Source organism: Teleopsis dalmanni, chromosome 2 (genome assembly GCF_002237135.1).
Source record: "Teleopsis dalmanni isolate 2A chromosome 2, ASM223713v2, whole genome shotgun sequence".
NCBI classification, from domain to species: domain Eukaryota; kingdom Metazoa; phylum Arthropoda; class Insecta; order Diptera; family Diopsidae; genus Teleopsis; species Teleopsis dalmanni.
The window spans coordinates 192,224,471-192,236,196 of NC_051847.1; the positions used below are offsets into that span (position 1 = coordinate 192,224,471).

At 26.1% G+C, this 11,726-nt stretch overlaps 2 protein-coding genes across 2 annotated transcripts; one reads left to right on the top strand and one right to left on the bottom strand.

Annotated features, from left to right (window-relative positions):
• Window positions 1–6: 6 nt before the first annotated feature.
• LOC119682214 lies at window positions 7–940 on the top strand. The gene is made up of 3 exons (XM_038095586.1): window positions 7–59; window positions 140–364; window positions 672–940. The coding sequence occupies exons 2-3, from the start codon at window positions 169–171 to the stop codon at window positions 857–859; spliced, it is 384 nt and encodes a 127-aa protein (XP_037951514.1). The 5' UTR covers window positions 7–59; window positions 140–168; the 3' UTR covers window positions 860–940.
• A 2,603-nt stretch (window positions 941–3,543) lies between these two features.
• LOC119682869 (spaetzle-processing enzyme-like) lies at window positions 3,544–7,181 on the bottom strand. The gene is made up of 4 exons (XM_038096399.1): window positions 6,994–7,181; window positions 4,746–4,927; window positions 4,498–4,678; window positions 3,544–4,439 (listed from the first exon to the last, which is right to left on the bottom strand). Exons 1-4 carry the CDS (start codon window positions 7,076–7,078, stop codon window positions 3,706–3,708), a joined length of 1,182 nt encoding a protein of 393 aa, XP_037952327.1. The 5' UTR covers window positions 7,079–7,181; the 3' UTR covers window positions 3,544–3,705.
• Between the last annotated feature and the right edge of the window lie 4,545 nt (window positions 7,182–11,726).

Genomic DNA, 11,726 nt, shown 5'->3' on the forward strand with positions numbered 1-11,726 from the left:
AGGCTTAATACTCGTAAACGAACCTTATTATAACGAAGCCGGTTATGAAAAGCATAAAGGTATTATAAAACCAAGTTCTTTCTATTATAAACATTGCATTACTATGTTTTTTTTTTTTGTATTTGTTACAAATGATTAGAAACTCAACAGGGACATGAAAATTCCCGTATGTACAACGAAATGGCCACTATTAAGTTGGTCCAAGCGACTAGCAAATTGTTGGCACAACCTAGCGAACTATTTCGCCAAGAAGTTTGTGATTATTATAGTGTTAATGGTCGACGATTTTATAATCGAATTAAAGGTTACATTCAATTAAGCAATGATATGACTGCAAAAACACCAACCGGCTTTAGATCTTTAGGTAAGCAATTAAATTATGACAAAATAGAATATATACAAAACTAGTGTTTTAAATATATATTCATGACAGGCTAATAGTATGTTATTTAGTTATTAAATAGTAATATATAGTAATATAGTTTTTATAGTATTTGTACAAGTTTTTAATATATATATAACAAATGTTATTTATATATTTATTTATTTTTTCCTTTTTTATGTTAATGAATTTTTTTATTAAGAAAAAGAAAAATTATATTATATTATAATATAATAATATAAAATATAAAATCATATTATGTATTTATGTTAATAAATTTTTTCTCTAGGCGATACAGTTAGCATTTTACCAGATTTTCCACTTGTACCTGCCAGTCGTGGATTTTGTCTAGCCGTCAAAGGTCTGTTGGATCATCTGGATACTCAATTACGTTTCTTGTACGATGACAACACCATCAACAAACCCGAATTAAGTTTTGGATTCATCAACACAGAGGAACAAATACCGTTAGATTAATTATTTTTCAATTACCACAAGTCCTTTAATCTATGCTGCAGTTTAATTAACGTTTAATTTTTAAACGTTCCCAATATTATATAAAAAAATAACACCTAAATTATGCATTGCCAAAATTTTACATAGCACTTTGTTATATTCAGAAACAAATTCAAAATAATACAACAAATTTTATTTAGCATTATGTTAATATTAAATTCAATTTCTTTGAACCAATTTTGCAGTATTTGTTTTTTCGTACTTTCATTCCAATATTTATGAAAAGTGATATCAACTATTTAAAATTTAAAAGAAAATTGTTTTAAATTATATATATATTACGCTAAAACATATTATGAAACTCAAAATTTAATCTATTCTGCTAAATTCAAATTTAGCTCTATAATTAAATTTCTTCTAAACGAAATCGAATTAATTCCTTATACGAATTTTTTATATTGGTTATAACAGTATTTTTTTGTTTGCCTCTATATTTCAGAATTGATAAATAATAACAAATTTAAAATTCGTGTTATTAAAAACTATAGCTAGAATAAATTTAAAAAGTTTAAATTGTATATTTATTTTGTTAAATTATATTTAAATATTTATTTAATTGTTATTAACAATATTTTTAATCATTAAATATTAAAGTAAATTTTAAATCTAATATAAAACGAAAATATTAAGTTTTGAAAAAAACTTCACACATGCGAATCGTGGAGTAATATTAGCATGACTTTCTCGGTATTATGTTCTTAGATTAGGTTCTATATACAAGAAAGAATAATATAAAAGCATGCAACAAATAATGCCTCTGCAAACAAAATAGTATTGAAATTTAACAATTGAAAATAAAATATAATTAATTTAATTATTCTATAGCTGGCTTGTAATATCGTTCTAATATAACACAGCAATTAGATTTATTAATAAATATTTCAAACAAAATTAACAAAACTTCAGAAAAATATGCGAACATAAAAGTGAAGTACGGCTTTGGGTTAGTTGATTAATGAACGCTGACTCTGAGCTTAAAATTTGACAGGGCACGAGTTCAATTCCTGATACTTGCGCTCACAAAAAATTATTTACGAATAATTAAATACAAGAATTATTTCCAAGCCCACTGATCATGGGTATTTGGCAATACTTGAAACAGCTGCGTATGGTCAGCCAAAAATTCAATTAATTAAAATAATATAAAAAGAATTTTTGTTGTTGTAGTTCACTACTTTTCGAAAAATCTCGTTTTGAAAAAATTATACTGAAGTATTTATCTCTTTATTATAAATTTTTTATTTATTTATTATCTATTTATGAATATGTTATGCTTATATTAAACAACTTGTTTTATTTAATTTTAAATTGCAGCACACAGTTTCAGCTTTCAATATTTCGTTTGTCTTTAAGCTTACAATTATTAAGCTTTTAATCAACTAATTAAAATCAAATTGCGATACAATCATAATTTTTCAAATATCTAAATTTATAAATGTAGTAACATTTACTTCAACTTTTTACTAATACTTATATATAAATAAATTTAAATAAAATATAACTTGTTAAAATAGTAGATATGAAAGATTTTAACTATATGTATTATTATTATTTGAACTTATTATAAAAATTATAAGTTCTCTAGTAAATCAGTTTAAATATAGTAATTATAACTTTAATATTAAAATTATACGTTTTATTTTAGCTTCGAATAAGCTTAGACCATTATTTTGTCGAACATGGCTTTGCTGAAAAATGTTCGAACATCATATGCTATTCTTTGAACCTCTTTGAATTTAAACTTTGGAAGCACTATCCGTATTAATAACATAACCTCTGACATTGTCATATATATTATGATTATTGTTTTTCTAGTAAATTAATTATTATATGCTAACCTAACTAATAACTATTCAAATATTATTTATTATTTAATATAACGAATTTCTAAAAAAAATTATTGAGCTGTACGATCTAATATGTTTATTAGATCGTATGTTTAACACCAAAATAAATTATATTATTGTTATTTAAGTAAGTAGTAAATAAAAATAATTTCTTTAATTAAAAAAGTATTAATTGCTAACAATATAAACTTACTAAAAAATTATTAATATTAATTAAAATTGTTAATTATATTGCATAACATAGCAATTATAACATAACAATTATAAACAATTTAGAAAAATGAAATTACGTTTAAAAATGTTTTTAATATTGTTTTGAATTAATACATTATATAATATATAAAAATCTAAATTTAACTTAAGCTTTATTAAAAAATTTTAATTTGCAAATTTTTAAAATCAAAATAAATATTTACTTTGTGCGCTAAAGTAATTTTTTAATAATATTTGTAAAGCAAAAAATCTATATTTATATGCAAATAAATTGATAGCATATATCATTATACTTATATATAAAAAATGTAAGATGCTAATTCCGTGATAAGTAGAAATTTTAACATTATCCAAATAGCAAATAGAATACAATTATTTTATTAATAAAATCCTTGATAAAAAATTATACTTGTATTTATTTATTGTTCCTTGGCTATGATAATGAATTTGTGTTAATTAAATTTCCGCAAAATTCAGTCTAGAATTTTTTTTGTTTTTATAAAAAACATTTTTAATTTATTAAATAATTTGATTTATTTAAATTTAAAATAAAAAAATATAGATATATAAATTACAGTTTGAGTAAGAAATAAATAATTATATTGCAAAGGATTATTTATAAAAATATTTATAATTTTATAATCAAAATTATATTCTCAGTTTGGCATAAAATCGTTATAAATCACATTCATATATATGAATATATATATATATACATTACTTTATTATGTATATACATATATATGATTATGGTTTCAAGTTACTAATGATCCAATCAACATATGCTCCAACACGTGTATACATGCCAGGCCAGTTTTTAATACCACAGGGTTTAGGTCCATATGAAACAATACCGGCTGCAAAATATACATCCTTATTACCAGCTCTTGTGCGGATTGTTAAAGGACCGCCACTGTCACCGTTACAAGTGTCAATTCCTTGTCTACCACCAGCGCATAATTGTTTATTTTCGTCTAGTGTAATTTGGAATGTTTTATATTTTTCCTGACACGTTGGTATCTGCCAAGTGGTGACGTTTATTTTGAGCTTAACATCACTGGCAACAGGTTTCTCAGTTACACCCCAGCCAGCTACATCTAATAGCTGATCTTTGAAACTACTAGAACGCAATTCTGAAGAAATAGGTAAACAAATTGGTTCTACAAAACCAGTATATTGAACAGGTTCCTTTAAACGTATTAATGCAATGTCATTATATTGATCACGTGATGACCACATATAATTCTCATGCACTATAGTCTCCTCAACTTCTACGTCAACATGTGGCAATGCACACTCCTTATGTCCATTTATATCTACTACACAATCAGGATCTGATGTTGTATTCCATTCACCCAATCGTACTTTGTTAACTTCCCAAGTACCCGGAGTTTTTTCGTTTCTCACACAATGCGCAGCCGTTAGTACGTAACGTGAATTTATAAGACTACCACCGCAATGGAATTCGTACACATTGTTAGCTATAAATATATGAAAATTAATAAAAAATATATTATGATCGTATAAAAAATAGCTTACGTTTCTTGTACTGAATAAGTGCCATCCATGGAAATTCAAAGAGTGATGTATTCTGACCACCCAAAATACGATTTTCTAACGATATACCACATTTACCGGCTTCTGGTAGTACATTTCCTGGTTTTGGTACATTATTTGCCTCTGGTTTTGGCTTATTGCAATATTTATCCGCGCAACAGACCTAAAATTATATTGTATTACGTTTAATCATATTTTTTTCATAGTTCTAATAAAAATTATTTTCTCACCAAAATTCTATGTGCGGGAGTAGTAGCTGTATTGTCATAACCACATTGACTTTTGGCCAAAAACGATTCCTGTCGATTTACTGGATTTAAAAGCATATTCCATAAATATTCACAATCGTCAATGTGTATGCAGAGACCAGATTCATTATTAGGCGTTGTACAGGCGCCATAATCGTAATCAGCTATAATTTAAGTAAAAAAAATTATAAGTGGTTTAAGACCAAAATAGCAACAAATTATGAAAGTTTATAAGAGTTCTTCTATATCACTCACCAACCTAATACACAGGTTTCTATTTATATTTAAAATTAATTAACATGTTAGTTCATCTATCTATTTGAAAAGAATCTAAGTAAGGATTTTTATCATATAAAATTGTTCGCAAATCGAATTGACGATCTTCGTATTGGTACACCAGATCATCTTTGATAGTTTTTGAAATGTCATTCTACTTATATATATTTAATATATCATAATAAACATATAAAAACAACTCTAAAGTTATGAAGGCCTATCGTATAAAGCAAGGAATACCATATATGCTATATACTAATAATGGTTATAATTACTAATAAATTAATAATAGTGATTTATTATTATCTTTCCGGTATTGGTGGCCCTGAACAGTACACCTCGAGGAGTGCTTAACCTTACTTAGTCCCCTCACCACGACAAGGTAGTGATCTCCGAGGGGGTTTAAGTATAATAATAAGTATGTAAATAATATTTTGAATAAAACTTCTTCTTCTTTGTTCCGTTAACGCCCAGTAAAGCATAGGGCCTCAACAATTCCTCTGAACCGTATTCTATTTGGAGCTGCCGTGCAGATGTTGTTCCATGAGAATCGCGCTAATGTTAGTTCGGCATCAATTATCCTTACCCATGCTCATGAGGGAGCGCCAGGCTGGCGACTGCCGGGTTCCACTTTAGGGCTTGCTTAGTGATGCAGGAATTCGCTCTCGACGAATTCCTTTTCACAATTTCACAATTAAAAATGCGTTCTAGTCATGAATAAAACTAATACTTTACTGCTATTTAAAAAATTTTTTACTAATATTTTAAAGTTGTTTTCTTCATGAAACAGCTGTATGGGTCACGTCAGAAATCTCCTACACCATCGAAATCCTACATTTTGTTTTCATTCTTGTCTTAATAAGGCACAGACTTGTATCATGCACAAAATAATATAGTCTTTAAGTTCATTTAGATTGTTTTTAAAAATTTTTGTGCCAGAGATAGTATTTAGACAACTCTTTGTTTATCAAATAGCCTATTGTTTTTTATACGAAGCAGCTGTATATGGATCATATTAGACATTTTGTACCACACTTCGACTCGATTACCTACATTATGTTTTCATTTTTTATATAATGCACAAAATAATAGGCTTTTAGTTCAGTTTAATTGTTTTTCAAAAGTTCTTGTCCTAAAGACAACTCTTTGTATTCCAAATAGCCCATTGTTTTAGGAGTTGAATAGATCATATTAAAAATTTTCTACCATACTTAGACTCGAAAACGCACATTCTGTAGTTATTCTTTTATAAAATGCAGGAAAGAAAATAGTTCTTAAAACCATCTGAGATCACCACATCAATCACATACGTTGTTCAGTATAATAGTATTTCAAAAAATTTGGTTCTACAGATATTGATTAGACTACTCTTTGTGTAAGTCTTTGTTTATTATAATCTACAGTTAGTGATAAATAACATCATTATATATTTTTGCCTAATAATTATTTTCAGCACTACACGTCATTCTTATCAGTTATCAGTTATCAATGACATTAATACATTAATCACATATCCTTCAACTATCAATCACAGTTTCACTTAATATACCTATATATAAGTGATATATACAGTATAAACTACACATATAAACTAAATTTTTTGTATGTGTGTACAAATTTTTTATAACTGATAATATGCCATATAACAACATTGTGGTTTTGCAGTATAGATTAGTGTTTAACTTGTTATTACAATTCTATACTATGTAGTATGGTGTAATTCACATATATAGACGTGTTTTGCGCATCCCAATTAAGTACGTTCGATAGAAGTATTTTTTCCGACACTTTAAACAATAGATGTATTTTATTCGTACTTATTCAATTTGAAATACTGATTATAATTATAATAATTAATTATTGGCATATACTAGTTTTATCGGCACCGATGTGAGCGCAGAATTTTATGTAAATATTTATACTTTCATGTGACTTCTTCACTTAACTAACTTACCATTTGTTCCACTGCATATGGTTAGAATTATTCCAATTAAAAATATAATGTTAATATTTAATGGTTTCCAATTAATCATTTTCATAATTACTTTAAGTGCACTGCGATACAAGATAATTTTTAATTAATTAGCGTTCCCAGTTCTAGCGTTGTTTACTCGGTAAGCTCTAAGCCTACAATGAACTGATCTTATAGCGAAGCTGTCAGTCTTAAACTCTAAACAGATCCAGTTTGTTTTGCTGCTACCTTACACATACAGATTATCTCTAGTTTCGGAGCTAATACGAGTATAAGACGAAATAATCAGTAATAATTAGTTTGTAATGTCAGAGGTGATGATTAGAAGCATAGAACCTGTAAACGGTGAGAGCAATTCGTAGCGAAGATTTTAGCAAGTGTGTGTGGAGAACATTCGCAATGAGATAAAGTAGATTGTGATTCTGTGGATTTTCAATGAGCACAAGATTTACCCAATGAATATCTCATAACTTGATCGTGCAATGCCAACGTCTGTCTATATGTTAGATTGAAAATATTAGTTTAGTGGAAAAATAGTACGTTAAACTTATTAACACTTATTGCACCTTTTTTCAATAGTTTTCTAATACTAAAACAATTATTTAAAAAATAAATAGATTCACAATACAGTGAAGGTAAATTTCATTGAAAAGGAAATTTCCGGGAATTCCCAATGAGTAAATAATTAAATATTCTGAAGTGTAAACATTTTCTGTGGATAGTTACATTTATTATAATAATAATTATTTTCATTTTAAATGTTTATTGTTGTTATTTATCAATTAGCATTATTTATAAGTATTATTTCAACCACAAAGATCCACAGACCCACAATTGATGTCACGATAAGTTTTTCTGAAAAATGTTGAAAGTGACGTTCGCAAGAGAGTTTAGTTAACATGATTCAGTGTTATTTAAATTGATTGGTATTGCATACGAGCAGAGTATTATTAATTTAAATAAAATGTAAATTTGTTTTTTAGAATTCATTAATGGTATAAATTTATTTGTATTTAATCGGTATTTTCGAAAATACTTTGTAGGCTTCGGCGTTGGTCTTTTAACGAGAGCACGACAAGCAGCTGCAAGCACGGATAAGCATAAGATTATTTCTTTGCATTATTTAGTTTGAAGGTTGATGAAATTAAACAAAATATTTTATTTATTGGCTGATTATCTAAATATTAATCTTTTGGTTTTTTTCAACTTAGTTTGGGTTTTCTTAACATTTTTAAATTAATTTCTTTTTTTACTTCAATAGAGATTTGAAACAATCTCAAACCGAAGACATAATGAAATTAATATTTATTTATAATTAAAATATATATTAATAATTAATAGGTCATCTTTTATTTGAACTCTCATATAAGGAGTGATTTAATATAAATTATATGTTTTATACATTTATTCTTGTGCTGATAGGAATTCCTAACGATAATTTAGAGATACATTTAATATAAATTATCGTTAAAATACTTACTTTCTATATCCTATAACCATTTCAAGATCACAACAATACATAATTGATTAAATCTATATAGTTTATTAGATTATTGTTATAATTTCAATAAATAACTCATTATATTATAATGGTTTATTATTATATATGGTTTATTATTATATGTGGTTTATTATTATATATGGTTTATTATTATAAATGGTTTATTATTATATATGGTTTATTAATATATATGGTTTATTATTATATATAGTTTATTAATATATATGGTTTATTATTATATATAGTTTGTTATTATATATGGTTTATTATTATATATGGTTTAATATTATATATCGTTTATTATTATATATGGTTTATTATTATAAATGGTTTAATAATTTATATAGTTTATTATTATATATGGTTTAATATTATATATGGTTTATTATTATCGTTTATTATTATATATCGTTTATTACTATATATCGTTTATTATTATATATGGTTTATTATTATTATTAAATACTTGTTTATTATTATATATGGTTTATTATTAAATATGGTTTATTATTATATATGGTTTATTATTATATATTGTTTATTATTATATATGGTTTATTATTATATATGGTTTATTATTATATATGGTTTATTAATATATATGGTTTATTATTATATAAAGTTTATTATTATAAATGGTTTATTATTATATATGGTTTATTATTATATCTTGTTTATTATTATATATGGTTTATTATTATATATAGTTTTTTATTATATATGGTTTATTAATCTATATGGTTTAATATTATATATGGTTTATTATTATATATGGTTTGTTATTATATATGGTTTAATATTATATATGGTTTATTATTATATATCGTTTATTATTAGAAATGGTTTATTATTATATTGGTTAAATTGGTTGTTTTAATATAATATCAACTACAGGTTTTTCGTATGAATTTACCTTGAAGGTTTTGTTATAGAAATGTTATTTAATTTTATCTTAACATTTTTAATATATTCAACATTCCCAATTCAAATTTGCTTCAAGTTTGGGTCAATCTTCCATTATATTATAGAATAGATTATTATTATAGAGTATAGTAGACGAAAGAAAGATACTCCTTTAATCAGCGAGTATTTTGAGTTGCTGCCTAAATCTTTATGATACATTTAAAACCGTTCTTACCCAAAACCTTCTCCCACAATTATAATGGGAGTGCCTCGTCGTTTAGAACCATGTAGACTTCTATCTCTACATTAAGAACATTAACAGATTGAAATGCATCGCTTGCATTTCAGCTCCGGATTTTTTTTACGACAATTGTTTGTATTAATAACGACAATCTTAGAAGATTTACTATATATCAATTATTATTTATCGATATATGTATATATAAGAGACTGCGGGTGTTGGCTCATATATGTAATAGTGGCATAGTAATAATAAACGTATGTATATGATTTAATTATGAGTAAAATTATCTGTCAACTAAAGGGGTTGTGATTCGTACAAAAGGCAAAGTAATTTCTATCAATTTTAAAATATAAGTGTTTGCATGAATCGTTGATATGATTTCATATCGACATATATACTAGGTAGTTATAGAAAGATGAGCTAGCTGATACTAAGGTGGCTGACGCTGAGCTAGCTGAAGCTGATTTAGTTGAAACTGAACTAGCTGAAACTGAGCTAGTTTAATCTGAGCTAGCTGAAGCTGAGCTAGTTGACGCTGAGCTAGGTAAAGTTGAGCTAGGTTAAGGTGAGGTAGCTGAAGCTGAGCTAGATGAAACTGAGGTAGCTACACTGAGGTAGCTGAAGCTGAGCTAGCTGAAGCCTGAACTTTAGTCTTCAAATTATGTATCTCTCATCTCTTTTAGTTATGGATTTGTTTAGCTTCAAAATTAATACAGACCAACCAGGTTAATCAAATATTGTTTATGTCAATAATGATTACATCAGAAAAATGGAAAGCGAAGACATCGCTTTTTAAAATGATGATGGTTGTGAGATAATAGAAGGTATTGAAAATTTGTTCTACGTTCTAGAAGAGAAAAATGAAATTAAATTTAAGATTTATAGTAAAGTAAAGATCACCACTACTAGCTGAAGTATCGTAAAACAGTTTACCAAACTAGTTCACATAATCTACTCAATTTCAAATACCATCTGTTGATCTATTTTTTGTAATTGCTTTTTAAAAGACGAAGTTTTTTAAAACTAATTCTTATTATTTAATTTTATTTAAACAAAAAAGAATTAAATGTCTATAATTAAGAGTTATATTTGTAAAAAAAAAAATAGTTAAGTCCACTGTTCTCACAACTCGTTCTTAAAAAACTATTACCATTATTTTCACACTAGTTGCTTTAAATTCTCGTACCATTTGTATACGAAATTTTTTCTTCCGTTTAAGTCCACTGTTCTCACAACTCGTTCTTAAAAAACTATTACCATTATTTTCACACTAGTTGCTTTAAATTCTCGTACCATTTGTATACGAAATTTTTTCTTCCGTTTCTCGGTTTCTTATACTGACTGAAACTATTTTCTTCGACAAAATATTCTATTTTGTTATGCTAATTTGATAAACATGAGTTCTAAGCGTGGTACTTGCAGCCCAATAAATTATATATGGGCTATAAACTAATTAAAAAATTCAAATATTTCCTAAGACCATTGATGATGACTACTCGAAACAGGGTTGTATGGTCAGACAAATTTCAATAAATTAACTAAAATTTTTGTCTTTTTACTTCTATGTGAACCCTTCTAACTTTTAAAAAGTTTCTTTTCGTCATAAGACTTTCGGCCAAAAAAATTGACATTAATAAATTATTCTATGTTATAGTTCTGTAACCAACTGCTGCAAGTAAATCGTGCATTGAGCATAAGTTGTCTGTGGTTTTACTAAATTAAAATTGCTAATGAGTTCAGATTGATATTGTGGGGATCTATTGTTTATTTATTGGACATACTGTGAAATGATTTATAATAATTCAAGTGATATATGGAAATAAGGTGATTCACAATTTATTTTAGAAAATTATTTTTCAAGAATTCGGTATTTTTCCCATTTCATTTTAACTTGTTTTATTTCCAATAAATTTTCAAATGCTTATTTGCTTGTAGTTTACATTTTGTGCAACTTGAGATTAATTTAATAAATCTGTGACCTTTAAGTTATTTGAGGTTTTCTTCATTTTCAATAATTTATCTCTGAAATGTAGCGAAACTCTGAATTTCCAGTTATTTAATTTATAA

Coding starts and splice junctions, on each gene's coding strand:
- LOC119682214 (XM_038095586.1), top strand. CDS start 169: ATGTACAACGAAATGGCCACTATTAAGTTGGTCCAAGCGACTAGCAAA. Junction 365..671: donor AACCGGCTTTAGATCTTTAG/GTAAGCAATTAA, acceptor TTTTTTCTCTAG/GCGATACAGTTAGCATTTTA.
- LOC119682869 (XM_038096399.1), bottom strand. CDS start 7,078: ATGAAAATGATTAATTGGAAACCATTAAATATTAACATTATATTTTTA. Junction 4,679..4,745: donor CTCCCGCACATAGAATTTTG/GTGAGAAAATAA, acceptor ATATAATTTTAG/GTCTGTTGCGCGGATAAATA. Junction 4,440..4,497: donor ACTTATTCAGTACAAGAAAC/GTAAGCTATTTT, acceptor ATATATTTATAG/CTAACAATGTGTACGAATTC.